The sequence below is a fragment of the Vidua chalybeata genome, chromosome 2, assembly GCF_026979565.1.
Source record: "Vidua chalybeata isolate OUT-0048 chromosome 2, bVidCha1 merged haplotype, whole genome shotgun sequence".
In the NCBI taxonomy this organism is placed as follows: domain Eukaryota; kingdom Metazoa; phylum Chordata; class Aves; order Passeriformes; family Viduidae; genus Vidua; species Vidua chalybeata.
In genome coordinates this window covers 74853600-74868420 of record NC_071531.1, presented here as the reverse complement: position 1 = coordinate 74868420, position 14821 = coordinate 74853600, and the positions used below count along the sequence as shown (strand labels likewise).

At 42.8% G+C, this 14821-nt stretch overlaps 1 protein-coding gene across 4 annotated transcripts in view; it reads left to right on the top strand.

Annotated features, from left to right (window-relative positions):
- Positions 1-14821, top strand: part of LOC128784726 (alpha-2-macroglobulin-like) — a 37155-nt gene that overhangs the window by 16830 nt on the left and 5504 nt on the right. Inside the window, exons 14-29 of one of the 4 annotated variants that reach the window (XM_053936578.1) lie at positions 335-477; positions 822-971; positions 1182-1352; positions 2084-2174; positions 3558-3684; positions 3962-4190; positions 5227-5353; positions 5948-6069; positions 8629-8680; positions 9318-9401; positions 9509-9685; positions 10563-10647; positions 10832-10988; positions 11278-11352; positions 13478-13643; positions 14450-14673. In XM_053936578.1, coding sequence (XP_053792553.1) covers positions 335-477; positions 822-971; positions 1182-1352; positions 2084-2174; positions 3558-3684; positions 3962-4190; positions 5227-5353; positions 5948-6069; positions 8629-8680; positions 9318-9401; positions 9509-9685; positions 10563-10647; positions 10832-10988; positions 11278-11352; positions 13478-13643; positions 14450-14673 — 2180 coding nt within the window. Of the gene's footprint in view, positions 1-334; positions 478-821; positions 972-1181; positions 1353-2083; positions 2184-3557; positions 3685-3961; positions 4191-5226; positions 5354-5947; positions 6070-8628; positions 8681-9317; positions 9402-9508; positions 9686-10562; positions 10648-10831; positions 10989-11277; positions 11353-13477; positions 13644-14449; positions 14674-14821 lie in introns of all 4 variants that reach the window. The other 3 variants (XM_053936577.1, XM_053936576.1, XM_053936575.1) reach the window with 3 other exon arrangements.

The window sequence follows — 14821 nt, the reverse complement described above, 5'->3', positions numbered from 1 at the left end:
TTTTTTTATGCCTCAACTATTTTTTGTAGGTCTTAGAGCTTGAGGGGAAAAAGAGGCTTAGGAGCATAAAGAAATTATGCCACATGTTAACTGGGGAGAATCTAGAAGGCAGGTAGAGGCCCTCCAAACTTGTGTGTTTTGTCAATTCACAATCAGTCTTTGGATGCAGGTGTCTTCAGCAGTAGCCATAAATTTTAGTTATGTGACAGTTGGCCAGCCCCTGATAACTAAAAATGTTCATCAGGAGTGAACTTGACTTTTTTTTATCTGGGGAAAGCAAATGCATATACTGGAACCTCTTACATATTGAATAGCCTTTTGTTCTCTCTGTTAGCTTACGGGACATTTCGGTTGAGCTTCTCTGTCGAGGCAGCAATTGCTCCCGTGGCACAGATGCTTGTGTACACGACTTCACCCAGTGGGGAAGTCATTGCCAGTTCACAGGATTTCCAGGTTGAAATGTGCCTCCCCAATAAAGTAAGTACAAGTCATGGTTTGTGCAACCCATGTTTGTCTTATGGACAGCAGCTCAGTTTAGATTTGCAGAATAAAGGCAGAATTCACAATGGGTTCATGAAACATTCTGACCAGATGTTGGCTGAGGAGTGGTGGCCAGAATAAGCTACAAAGCTATGAAAATAAAAAAAAGGGGAGCAAGATAGAAACAAAAAGATAATCACTCATCCTTATTAATTACATTGATCAAAGATGAATATCCTTTAGACACTAGCTGACCTCAGTTCACACAGCTAGAAGTGTCAGAATAATAATGTAACAATGTCTGGAAAAGTGGTTACTTGAACTTCCTTTTGGATTTGCAGGTGAGATTGAGTTTTGCACCCAAGGAAGGTCTTCCGGCTTCCAACACACATCTGCAACTCCACACCTCTCCAAGATCCCTGTGTGCCCTCCGTGCAGTGGACAAGAGTGTTCTCCTTATGAAGCCTGAAAATGAGCTTTCTCCCAGTTCTGTGAGTCTTGGCTACTTTTGGTAATAAGCAAGTACAAGAACGAAGCAAGCACTCACTAACAGCACTATAGACATGGGGCTATGTATTTTTACACTTGTATTCCTTACACTTGGTTTTTAGAAGGTGGCATTTACCAGTGGACTTTAGGCTGTGTCTGTCCCTGTAAGTGGTGACCTGCTGCATTGTTCCCTGTTATTTGCATTTCCCCAGGTATATAATCTTCTCCCACTGAAGGAAAGCCAGGGTTATAGCTTCAGGGAGTACTACTTGGAAGAAGACAATGTCAATCCATGTGTGTCACTTGACAATCTGTCATTAAATGGATTTCTCTACGTACCCATTTCTTCTGATGGTGAAGGGGATGCCTACGACATTCTCAAAGTAAGCACCAGCCTTTCATTTTTCTCTTTTGTTCCCTTTTTGAATTCCCTCCTCTCTTCTTCTCCTGTGCCCTGAAGGGCTTTTTAATAAAAAAAAAAAAAAGTTCATTTGCTATAAACTTGCTTATGTTTGTATGCAAGAAAATAACCAGGCCCAAATCCCACATCTACTTATCCCATACATAGTTACTGAGTGCTTCTCTAAACCTTTAAAACTTTGAAAGGTCTCCTCATAGTAGACACAGCTGCAAATGGTCTTGGGTAGGGAAACAGTCCTGAGAAGTTACCTCTAGTGCCATAATATTAGAAACTCCTCATTCACTTTTTTGTGAAACCTTTCTCTGGTTTAAATAGGTCTTCATTAAAGCATCAGTTAATTAGATAACCCACAAATCCATGCATACCCACCCAAAGAGTCCTGCACAAAGTTTTTTGGGTACCCTCACTCCAGTACATTTGACACATGCCATTTTCATGCAGGCAGCTGTCCCCAAGGTAGGCCTGTGGCCTTACCTTTCCATCTGATCTTGCCAGGATTTGGCCTTAGTATGAGAATAAGATGATAGATACTCCACATCTGTGTCAAACCAGCCTATCTGAAATTTACATACAAGCCTTTGTTATTCTAATCAACACCAGACTTAGGTACATCCATTCTTGACATACTAAATAAAGTTTATTTTCAAACCATTTTTTGCATATCTTTTGTTCTTCTTTCTCTTTGTTTACTAGGAATTGGGCTTAAAAGTCTTCACTAGCAGCAAGATCCATAAGCCTGAACTCTGCGAGCATTACCCAGAACACATGATGGAAAGGAGTTACAGTGGTTCTAGTACCTTCTTGGTTTTACCTCTCACACAACCTCCTAAAATTTACCACCCTGCTTCTTTCCTTCCCTCTTTGAATATTAATTACACAGGCAGATCAGACTGTGTCCAGATATGCTGACCTAATTCAGGATCCCTCCCTTCTGGTCCTAGTCCTGCCATATGAAACTGATTCACCTCTGCCTACATCTTCCCAGGCAGCCAGATGTGCCTGGCTAGAACTGTGTGTGCTTGGTGACTCCCATGCCAGCCCCTACAGCAGCAGAGGGCTTGTAGGCACTAAAGGAGTCTTTCAGCACAAAGTAATGGAGGTTTTTTCCCATCAGATCTGAGTTCAGCTATGAAAGCCTAAAAAAGGAGCATCTGCTTCTAGGCAGCCACATTCTAGCAATAGCTAGAGGAACAACTAGGGCGAAAGTGGGCCAAGACAAATTAGAAAGTGGTACAATTTCATGGGTTGATATTTTACCACTGAGGGCTGAGAAATTTGGCTCTGTTCCCAGTTTCCCCATTTACATGACTATAAGGGGCTAGGTAGGTCATGTCACTTCTCTGCAGATTCAGTGACTGTGAAGACATAGAGAATGATACTGCTTTTTTTTGCTTGCTTTCTTAAACAGATCTGAGATTATAAAGACTATATAAAAGACTCACCTATATTGCTTCCAGTTACTGACTTTTATGCTGCAGTATCCCAGCTCCAATTAAATAATTGTAGCTTTTGGTCCAATGACAGCTTCTAGCCTCCTACTCATAAGGATCAGATCTTTGGTTTTGAAATGAAGGACTTGTCATCAGACTATGGCTCAAGACAGCTGTCTGCTTTGACAAGATGTAAAGTCTTCTAAGGCTGATGGAAAAGTCTTTCATAAGGCACAGCAGCATGCAACACTGTGAGATGGCCAGAGATGTAAAGACCCATTTTCATTTTTTAAAAATTCCTAGATGGAGGGCTAAGTGTGGCTTCTGTTTCTGGTCACGTATAAATGCAATCAGTTCTTCAACCAGATTATTAAACTGTGTGCCACGGTAACACTGGGGACAGTAAGTTTCACATTTGGTTCTGTATTGCTATAGAAATATGCCCTCATATTGTCATGCATGGTTCTTTTGGCACTGAGGGGTTTGCTGACAGTGGGGGAAGAATGCTTAACTTCATCCAATCTCTGTAAGAAGAGTAGCAACATTAAGAAAAATTAATTACTGAGATGGCAACAGAGAATTTTATATTTCCAGTGGCCAAGATGTCAAAGCTATTCTTTCAGTTTTAAAATTTGACCTAAGTATAACAGCTACCTGGAGGGGAAGTAGTTGTCCTGGTTTAGAATGGAGTTTGACACATCTTTTCCTTTCTTCCTGTCATTGAATAAATTTGCTAGTCTCTGCAATGAATCTGCATGGAGAATTGAGTTATGGCATGGCAGAAGATATGGTTGATGGCAATCCGATGGAGACTGTCCGGAAGTACTTCCCTGAGACATGGATCTGGGACATCGTTTCAGTGAAGTAAGTGTTCAAGAGAATGTAGAATGTGGTCAATAGGCCAAAACCTTGGACTAGGTTAAAGCCTCGGTGGATGTAATGGTATTTCAGTGAGAGAAGTATTTCTAGTAGACAAAGGGATTTTTAAAGGAGATTAAGTATAGGATGCTTTAGAGGAACATGTAAAAGCCAGTGCCTATATCCCAGCTGGGCAAGGGTTTGCTGTCAGCAGATGTTGCTCAGCAGGAGAATAGATGAATACCAGAATACAACTGAAATCTTGTTCTCTGTCCCTCACCAGCTCTGAGGGAAAAGCTGATCTAGAAGTGACCATCCCTGACACCATCACTGAGTGGAAAGCCAATGCATTCTGCACTTCAGCAGACACGGGCTTTGGCCTGTCCCCAACAGTGTCCCTCAAAGCCTTCCAGCCCTTCTTTGTCGAGCTCACCATGCCCTACTCTGTGGTGCGTGGGGAGTCCTTCACGCTGAAAGCCACCATTTTCAACTATCTGCCTGCCTGCATCAGGGTAAGGGAGGTTCACGGCTTTGCTCAGTCTAACAGCCATGGGGAGACTCCAGCAGGTCATTTTTAACAAGGTGTACCAAGCCAGATGACTGATCTGCAAATGTAATTTTATATAGGTGTACATATGTATGAATCCTTGTTGTATTCAATGAAGAGGGAGTTTGTTTTCCTGCCAAAGTTTTGAAAGCTCCATTTGATTCAAAGATTGAAGCTCTTCTTCTGAGACCCCCAGCCTTGTCATCACAAATTTATGTCACTGTTCTACAGAAATAGAGAACCTGGGTTCTTCACAGATCACAGAATCATTGCATACCCAACTGGAAATTCCAGGTTCACCTGGGCAGATATTTGTGTTCAGCCTTTAGTCTCACAAAACTTCACAGAAGATTTGCTGGAATGTGCAGACTTCCAGTAATTTGTGGCTTCTGTCCCTAAAACACTGAGGACAGCTATATAGCTTCACCATTCTTACCTGCATTTTTTTCTAATAAAAAGACAAGAGAAAATTTGGGAAGGGATTAGTACATAATCTCAATCACCTTTGCTTAGTTTTTTTATAAATACAGATTTTTATTCTAAAATCAATGAAGCTGAAACAATCCAGTCATTCCAATGCACTCTCACTTATGTCCCTGTATTTCCTATTTTGCTTGCTATTTTCAGGCTCTTTACTCCACTTTTCCTGGTTCCCTTATTTTGCTTTTATTTGTTCCCTTACTAGCTTTCCCACTGCTGGTATTTTATCTCTTCACCTAACTAATCGTGAGGGAGATCTTTAATTCATGGCACAACTGGCCTGTGCTATTCATTTTCCCAGAATCAATTTCCTTTCCAGACATGCTGTTCTCTACACTTACCTCCCTGATCTCCTACAATTGTATAAATTTCAATAATTTCCTCTTTTATCAGGCAGTTCTTGCTCTGCAATACCCATAATAGGTAGCGCCACTGCCCATTTCCATGTACTGCATTGTCTGCAATAACTCCAGCTTCTCTGCAAGTCCAGACCTCATAACCCTTCTCTGTACAACTGGCAGGTCAGCGTGTCTGTGGCCGAATCTACGGATTTCCTGGCAGTACCAGTGGGGAAACAGGAGGAATCCTACTGCATCTGTGTGAATGAAAGAAAAACTGTTGCTTGGGCAGTAACACCAAGATCTCTAGGTAAGAGACCAGATGACAAGAAAATACTGGGATCAGATAGCAGTGTATGGCACCAGATCTCTGGTGTGAGGAGCTAGGTGAAAGGATCTTTTCTATGTCAGAAGTCCAGCCCTGAGGTTGAGACACTACACTGGGTGTAGTGTTTCCAGGTTCTAAACAAATGATGTGTTACAGGCCACGGCTTTCCCAACATTTTAATAGAAATCACAAATTCCCTTAAGGCATGCAAAGAACTCAAACATTCCAATTGTGGAGCTAAGAATGTCTTGTCTTAATGTGTTTGGGTCTGAAATTATTTAATGAAAGCTTACTTTCTCTGAAGCCTCCCTGAAAAAGACCATTTGATTTATGAGACCTTCCCCATCACTACTCTTCATGCTGATGGACTAACACCTGCTTGGGTGGCCATCACAAAGGAGCTGCATGGATCTGGATCTGGAAGGCTGCGTCTGGATCAAGACAAAACCCTGTCTCAAATTTAGTTCTCCTCTTGGAAAAGCTTCTCTGTAATGCATCACAGAGTTCCCAGCACAAACACAAACTTGTATTCCCTGGCTCTGCCTGGCAGAGCTGACTGACCCCTGTTTCCTCCAGGGCAGGTGGAGTTCTCAGTGACCACTGAGGCCCTACAAAACCAACAGCCCTGTGGGAACTACATTGTGGAGACCCCTGAGAAAGGGCGGAAGGACACGGTCATCAGACAGCTGCTGGTGGAGGTACGTGGGCTGCTTGTTCTGGTGGCACAGAAAAGTAGCAATAGTAACAGCCAGAGCTGCTGTGTGATAAAGGTTTTCTGGTTTAGCCATGAGAGCAGCAATAATGGCTTGTGGGACTCTTATTCTGCAAGCCCTTACAAAAGAAGCACTGATAAATCTAACACAGGCCAATAGAGCCCATATCTCATAATGCTGCCATCTCACAGTCAAAGAAGGGTCTTACATTACATAGAGGGACAGGAATAATAAGGCAGGCAATAATGACAGGTTTTTCCGAGACATGTCATATCAGAGATAAATGAGAAATCCTTGGGTTTGCCTGTAATAAATCACAGGGAAAGGCTGTGAATTGAACACTAGCCAGAAAGCTTATGCTTCTCCTCCAGCCCATGGCCAGTACTCTGGAATATGGAACAGTCACTACAATCTACAAATATTTCTAAACAAAACTACCATCACTATTTTGAATTGTTTTTATTACACCTCTAAGAATGTTTAAAACAGTGTAACTAACCTTTCATTTTTACATTCATTTGTACACTTCTTTTCTTAAGTAGTGTTCTGCAATGATAAAAATACAGCTTTTCACATGCTATGTTGCCAGTCATAAAATTAATCCTCAGTATAAGATTCATAGTTATGCTATTAGCAAACAAAAAGTAACAGCTTGTTGTATAGGGAAATTTATATAACAATAAGTCCTCCTTACATTGCAAACATTCCAGTTTTCAGTAAGGCAGAGCTGGGATTCATGGAGCTTCAGGAAATGTTTTGTTAACTGGAATGTAATGATGGAACAACAGTCCTATCTGCTGGGTGGCTTTTTTTTGTTTGTTTGTTTAGTTTTGGGGTTTTGTTGTTGTTGTTGTTTTGGGGGGTTTTGTTTTTTGTTTTTGTTTTGGTTTTGGTTTTTGTTTGTTTGTTTTGGGTTTGTTATTTTTTGTTTATTTTGTTTTTTGGGGTTTTTGTTTGTTTGTTTGTTTGTTTGTTTGTTTGTTTGTTTGTTTTTACAAATGGATTTGTATGTATAATACATTAACAACTGTTTAACATTTCAGGAAATTTTGCTAATTTCACATACCCCTTCAGGAAAAAGACTGTTTGCTTAGTTCTTTGAAGATACAGGAAGATAGAGCACTGTAAAATCTTTTCTCACAGGTGTCAGGAGAATGTAAATTATTGAACAAGTATTAGAGTTACTTCTGTCAGGGTGTCAGAGATTGCTCATCCTATCCTCTTATTGTAATGTGGCAATTAATCTACAGCAAGCCCTGACAGGATGGAATTGGAGATTAGCATCCAAGGCTGAACAATTAATTAGCAGAGATGGATTCAGTGTAAAATGATTGGGGTGAAGCTGAATTCTCTTGAGCACATGGATAGCAATATTCCCTGCAGCAGGCAGTGCATCCCAGAGAGAGAGAGAAGTGAGTGTGCCAGAGGCCCCAGGGCATCTTCCTGCCCCTCGAGAAACCAAGCCTCATTGAGAGCTCCTTGGGAAAAGGGATTTTTTTCACCCAGGAATTTCTCATCTGGAAAGGAAAATCTTTCAAACAATTACAGTCTGTACATTTTCATTTCCTGTTGGAAATCAAACAAAACAATGGATTTCTCATTTAGCTGCATGTCAGAATGACATACTGAAACAAACTAGATGGTGCCTTTTCAAACAAAAGCATTTGTTTGTCACAGTTTATCCAAAAAACTTTTTCTTTTTTTTCTTTTGTTTTTTTCCTGCTCTTTCAATACTTTTCTGTCTTTTCATACTGAAGAATGAGAGACAATGTATTCTGATTGTGAGAAAGTGAAGACAATAACACCATTGTTTACATGCTGGGAAAAAATATCAGCTGGCAAAAGCTGGAAACCAGTAGTGAAACAATGGGAACTCTTCTATTTAGAGGTTAAAAATTGGTGCAGGGATCACACAAAAATAAATTCTGACAAAAAACAGTTTTCTAGTAAACATTTGATTCCTGAGTTTTCTGCAAAATATTTTCACCCATCTCAACAGAAAAGATGGATTCTTTTCTGACTTTCAAAGACTAGACTAGAACTTATAAACTGGTTGACTATGGCACACATTTATATTTTGGTTGCTGTAGCACGCCACTTGTAGGTGCATTGGAGTGCTCTAGCTGCCACCAGCCAAAGTTCTTGCATACATATTCTCCCAGTGTGCCAGGCACTCAGCCATCACCACAGCCTGGAGAGCTCTGCTATACTGGGTCACAGGGAGTGGCATCTTGGATGACCAGGTCCATGTCCCTGTTGGTAACATCACCTTGCATATTATCTCCACCACAACCTGTGAAGCTGCAGGGCCTCTCTCAGTAACAGGAAAGAAAAGAAAATGTATTACATTTCATACTTATAATTAGCCAGTATGTTGCAGTTCTCAATTATCCTCAGTTTAGCACATGGAGGAGAAAAATTTCTAGGCAATTTTCTAAGAGCGCCTTTTACTTTCCCTTTTGACATTTCTTCCTTTTCTTTGTTGGTGTTGTTTCTCATTTTTTTCTTTTTTTTTTTTTTTTTCCCCTTGCCCTTTTCCCCAAGCCGGAAGGGACTGAAGTGGAAACCACATACAACTCTGTGCTCTGTCCATCTGGTAAGAGCCATTTTTTTCCAAAACTTTCTTTGCTGAGGTAGAAACTAAAGACAAAGGGGAAATAAAAGGTTTGTGAGTGCCCCACTCTGAGAAGAAATGTGTAGGGATCTGATAAAATTGAACAAACTAGATATACGTCCTACTGTTAGTGAAAACAATTCTTCCTGTAGAAGAAGAGCTGAGGATGTAACAATGTCTACAATTAGAGAGGGGGAAGCACATCTTTTAGGAAATGAGGCTGGCCAGGTCAATGCAAGAAGAAAGTATTTCGGATTTGATACAGTTATCTCTAATGCCTTTCATTTAATTGATGTAAAATCAAAAACAGGACTCTGCGGTAAGTCAGGTCTGCCCACCAAAGCAGAAAAGGCTAGACAAATAGGCTGGAAAAGGTGTATTTGTCACTCAGAACTGGTTGATGGTGCCATGTAGAAGACCATGACAACCTGTATGTGAGGGTGTTGCAGGCCCAATACAAAATTTGCAGGATGGGAAACTTCATCAACAAAATTACAGATTAATGGATTTGTTGAAGTCAGGAAACCCTTCTTCAGGTGTCTCACCCATGGATAGCTGCTACCCATGCATTGTAGATACATCTGGAAGTGTAACCAAATTAATGTGCTTTTTATCCCAGAAGAGTCAGTGTTGCAGACATTCTCCTTGGCTCTCCCAGAGACTGTGGTGGATGGCTCAGCCAGAGCATATTTCTCAGTGCTAGGTAAGTGAAACCTCCTCAAAGTGTCACATGCTATTTTGAAACATTGACGCTTCAGCCTGTGCTCAGTCTAATGGCCAATTTACACTGTGAATTGTCCCATTGCCCAGGTGACATCATGGGCACTGCCATGCAGAACCTGCACCAGCTCCTCCAGATGCCCTTTGGCTGTGGGGAGCAGAACATGGTCCTGTTTGCACCCAACATCTACGTCCTGGACTATCTGAACAAGACAGGGCAGCTGAGTAAGGAGATCAAGTCCAAGGCCACAGGATACTTAGTGAGCGGTAAGCTTTTGCCTTTGTTCATCCCTTCCCTTGGCTACTGGATAAGGAGACTGTTGGCCACTGGCCTGGATGATCTGTTGGAGGCTGTCTCTAGAACAGGGTACTTGCAGGTTAGGGGTATACAATACAATATCTTTAAAAAGGAATCCTATATTCATTTGGAGGTACAGTGTAAGAGACAGCAGCATCCAAACAGGAACACAGAAAAAGTCCAGGGCTGGCAATAACTCAGGATTTCCTTCTGAAGAAAAGGGTTATATGAACTACATAAATCAGAGTATAACCATTAATCATAAGTAGATCTTGAATTCTCCTTAGGATTGAGGTGTGAAAGTATTGCTCACCTTTGACCAGGGCAGAATTTTACCACATTAGCTAAGGCATGATGACAGACACAACATCAGTACATATGCACATGGTGGGCATCTGTCGACTAGCAAGGGGTGGTTGTGACTCAGTTATTTTTGCAGAAAAATTGCATTTCCTCCAAAGAAAATTATCCTGTTTCCTGAATTCCTATCCTGTGTAGGACTCACGTTTTTAATCAATTCTCCTCTGGGAACCATTCTCCCATTTCTCTCAAGTCTGGGATGTATTTACCTCTTCTCATGAAGTCTTGGGCAGAGAGCAGCAATGACCACAGATAGCCAGCTTCCAGGTGTTTTTGGAGAGAGGAAGAGCCCAAGAACAAAGATATTCAGAACTGGGGGTTTTCCCTGAACTTCCTTTGTGATACTGAACAGCACAGGTCACATTTGTGCCATAGCCAAGGGGGACAGTGTGTCCCGTGTCTGCTGCATTTCCCTTGCATGGCTCCTTGAAAAGCACTGAAATATACTGTGTGGCAACTGAAATATATTTTCACTCTTCATTTCAGGGTATCAAAGGCAATTGAAGTACAAACACCGGGATGGTTCTTATAGCACCTTTGGGCCAGGTTATGGGCAAGTTGGAAATACCTGGTAAGACTTCAGCACCTCTGGCTTTTTGCTTCTGTTTTTCATGCCCTCTTATTCCTCAGTGTTCTCTTGTACTTGGCCATTGTGGGGTTTGGAATGGAGGTGGAGATTAAGTTAAATGGGCCCTATGACCTCTGATGGATACAGGGCCTACTCAGGATGTCTTGGTTCCCTCTATCACTTTCAGGCTCACAGCCTTTGTCCTCAAGTCCTTTGCTCAGGCCCGGCATCACATCTTCATAGAGGAGAAGCACATCCAGGATGCTTTGCACTGGCTTACTCAAAAGCAGAAGGAGAATGGCTGTTTCCGGAGTTCTGGGATGCTCCTGAACAATGCCATGAAGGTAACAAGTCTGCCTGGTTGGCTGCACATGGGCTTTGTCAGGCTGGAACTTGACCATAAGTCACTCTGGCATCAACAGAGTTATTTCAGCACTTGGGGTGTGGGAAAGAGTGAAGAGTTATATATGTGGGCTATCACAGAAGCAGGCAGAAGTCAGCACCATCTTCTGAAGGACTCAGTATGAAAAGGAAGCCAGGGAGAATTTGTCCTTGCAGGATGTAGGTATGTATCACAGGGAGAAGCCAGTGGTGCTGTGTGAGATCAACAAGTACTTGTGTGTTTCTCTGCAGGGTGGAGTGAATGACGAGGTCACACTGGCAGCCTACATCACTATTGCACTGCTGGAGATTCCTCTGCCTGTAACCGTACGTGTCTGCACCCCAACCTGAGCCACAGATGGTACTAACCTGCCCTTCTAGTGTCCCCACGCCCAGATTATCTGGTCTCTTTACTTTTGGAAAGAAGAAATCCTGTCTGAATAGTCTTTTCATTTAAGCCTAGACTGAAGGAACATCTTCCTCCATTTTCCTCCCCTGTCCCATCCTATATACACATTTCACTTAACATTTTTCTGAGTTCTTTTGTGGATGATAATGGATTTGCTCCATACAGCTTGGATTGACAGTGAGTTAAATAATATTTAATTCTCTGAAGTATGCCAAATAGGTTTTCTACACCCACAGAAATCTCCTCTTGTTTCTTAGAATAGTACAATCTTTTTGAACCACTCTTTGGCCTATTGGGCAGATATAACACCACAGGTCTGTATAAAAGGATAGCACACTCAGGTATTCATTGTCATTTTCTCTACTTCTTCTGGATGGTTTTGTGGGAAATCCCCATCCTTAGGGCTTGAAGAATAAGGCACACCTATAGGGAATACCATCACGGCACTCTGTGGAAAGCCTAAGGCCTATTTAAGAGCAGTGTGGGTTTGGTCATTCTGCTCCCCTCACTTTGAGACAAGGTGGTGGTGCAGGTAAAACTGGGATATGAACCACAGCAGAAGGACTGCTGAGCCAGTGTGGTTGCCAGGCTGTTGCAATCCCTCTGCTCCAAATGTAGTAGGGAATGTTCTGTGTCCAAAGTTTTTTCCTCTGTAGCAAGAACAAGCAGAAGGAATTATTTTGTCAGTAAGGTGACATGGATGGCACTAACTTCCCTAGAAGAGCATTATTTCTTTGTTATGTGTTGTGTTTAGAAGCCAAGCTCTTAGGCAGAACCATATTGGATAACAAAGATGTTTTCCAGCTCCCTGTCTGAGTCCAAAACTGCCACTGAATGTGAAGGAAGGGGTTTACCACAATCTGAGTGGGATATGGGGGCATTTCAAGTTAAGCTGCATGAACTAAGATTAGCACAGTCCTTAACTAATTAAGGTTCATACAGAGTATTTCTATAAGTAAAATAAGCCATATTAAATCCTGATAAAAACCTTAATAGCACTGTCCTTAGTATATGTGTCCACTGTCACATCCTGTCATTAGACTGCACTCATCCCCAGCACTTACCTTACAAACAGTAGTAGGCACAGACACAACCAATATTAGTTTTATTCTTTGCTTTCTTAAAACCAGCTGAACTGCTTCTCCAAAGGGGATCACAAAAGATTTCATCTTCCAGTACATACACAATGAAATTCAAAGCACAAAGTAACAGAAAAATATGTCTTTTCCTTCTAGACCCTTTATTAAGCTCTAAATGTGCTGTTTGCTTTCAGGTCATGGCATGCTCTCCCTGCAGAGCTACTTTTTCAATTTTATAGCAGCTTTTCCATCACAAATGAGGAGTAGTTGTGTCTTGCTGAAAGGTTGTGGCATAACAGTGTCTGTAAGTCTTAACAGCATGTAAAGTAGCTACATTTTACTTTGCTGTAGTGATTGCACTCTTAAAACAATACATGCATTGCTAACGTGAACATCACAAAAAACATTCCAGAAAAGACAAAAAAAAATGCTCTCTTGTGCAGAGATAGAGTCCACCAGCAAACTAGAATCTATATCATTTTCAGCAAGTGATTTTTTTTGAAAATGCCCTGGAAAAGAGAAAACAAACAAAAAGGAGAGGATAGAGCAGAGGGTGAAAGCACAGAACAGTTTCAGGGTGATAGCTGGAGGAGGAAAGCAAGTATTCAGTACACCTAAAGCAAGGAAATATTTCAGAGAACTCTTACCCCAGAGCACAACCAGGCCAATAATTCTTCTCAAGGAAGAATAATTGGAGCCCTGCTTCACAGTCTTCAAATCAAACTGGGAAAAACGATTACAACAAGACATGTTAAAGAAAAGTAGATTCAAGATAAGTATCAGCCTTTGGCTGTCCATTTGTTCTAGGAATTATTAGGCCTGGAGAGAAGGGAAACATAATGGTAAAATCTTTGTCAGGCCAGAGAATGGGATGCTAAGGGTCCACAGCTAACATCCCTATTCCTATTGTTCCAAGATGGAGCTCACTATGATCACCTTTAGCTCAGTCTTTCTCTCCTTCTAGCACTCAGTGGTGCGGAATGCTCTGTTCTGCCTGGAAACAGCAGCAAATCAGAAAGAAAACCATGTGTACACCAAGGCACTGCTGGCATACGCCTTTGCCCTGGCAGGGAACAGGGAGAAGCGGAAGGCATTGCTTGACTCACTCGAAAAGGAAGCTGTGAGAAAGGGTGAGTGTTCCTGGTGGGACGTGGCTCTCACCAGCATTACACCTTCCCTTGGTGGAATGGCTTTTGTTGATGGAGCTTTTGTTGGTGGGGCAGGCCCTGGCCTCTGTGGGTAGGGAGAGGTGGAGGGAGAGGAAAGACTTGTGCAAAGGGATTACTTTTCTGAGAAGTCCCTCTCAGGGCCCAGTCCTTCTTCTCTGCTCCGTGGGAGCTCGCCAGGGAGCACCAGGCACCATCCCCTTGGTGCTGAGCTCCTGGGTGGCTCTGCTCCCATCTCTCCTCAGCCCACTCCTCTCGCCACGCCAGGCACTGCTTAGCAAAGGCTTGGCAATGCCCAGGGCCATTCCTTTCTTCCTTCCAGGGCGTGGGCTCAACACAGAACAAAGGTGACCTTGCACAGCACAAGGCATGCCAGTCAGAGAAGAGATGGGTGTCTTGAGAGAGAAAATGAGCATACAGGGCATTTTGGAGGCTGCAGCACAAGTTCTGAGTCGTCAGGAAAAATCCTGTAATCACTTGGAACTAATCTGGCTAAGTCAGGCTGGACAGAGGGTTTGGCCAAGCAGTGGACTGTAGCCCATAAACGTGTATGTGGAGGACAAAGTGGTGTCTAGGCCTGAGGCTCAGCAGTCTTGTACTCATTGTAAACCTGCAAAATGTGTAAACCTGACCCTTCCCACTTCACCCTGCATGACAGACACATGCTGGAGGCTCTGTCCTCCCAGCTGGATCAAGCAGCAGGTCAGGAAGTCCCTTGCAATATTTACTGGTAACAGCTGATGTTGTCTCTCTCCCTGCCTCCTGTGAAGATGGCTCTGTTCACTGGCAGCGGCCTGGGAAGGAGCCCGAGGCCGATCTCCCGTTCCATCGCTACCGAGCTCCCTCTGCGGAAGTGGAGATGACGGCCTACGTGCTCCTGGCTCACCTCACCTCGCAGCCAGCCCCTGCCCAGGAGGAGCTGGCATTTGCATCCCTTATTGCAAAGTGGATCAGCAGCCAGCAGAATCCCAATGGAGGCTTCTCCTCTACCCAGGTGAGCTGCTTCCCTCCGGCCACCTCACACATCCAGGTCAGAAGATGGGACATGTCAGAGAGCCAGGTGGGAGCACAGGAAGTTTTGTCAAGAAGGTGGGAACTGTAGCCCTGCAATAGATCCATGCAGTACCTCCCATGGTTGCCCG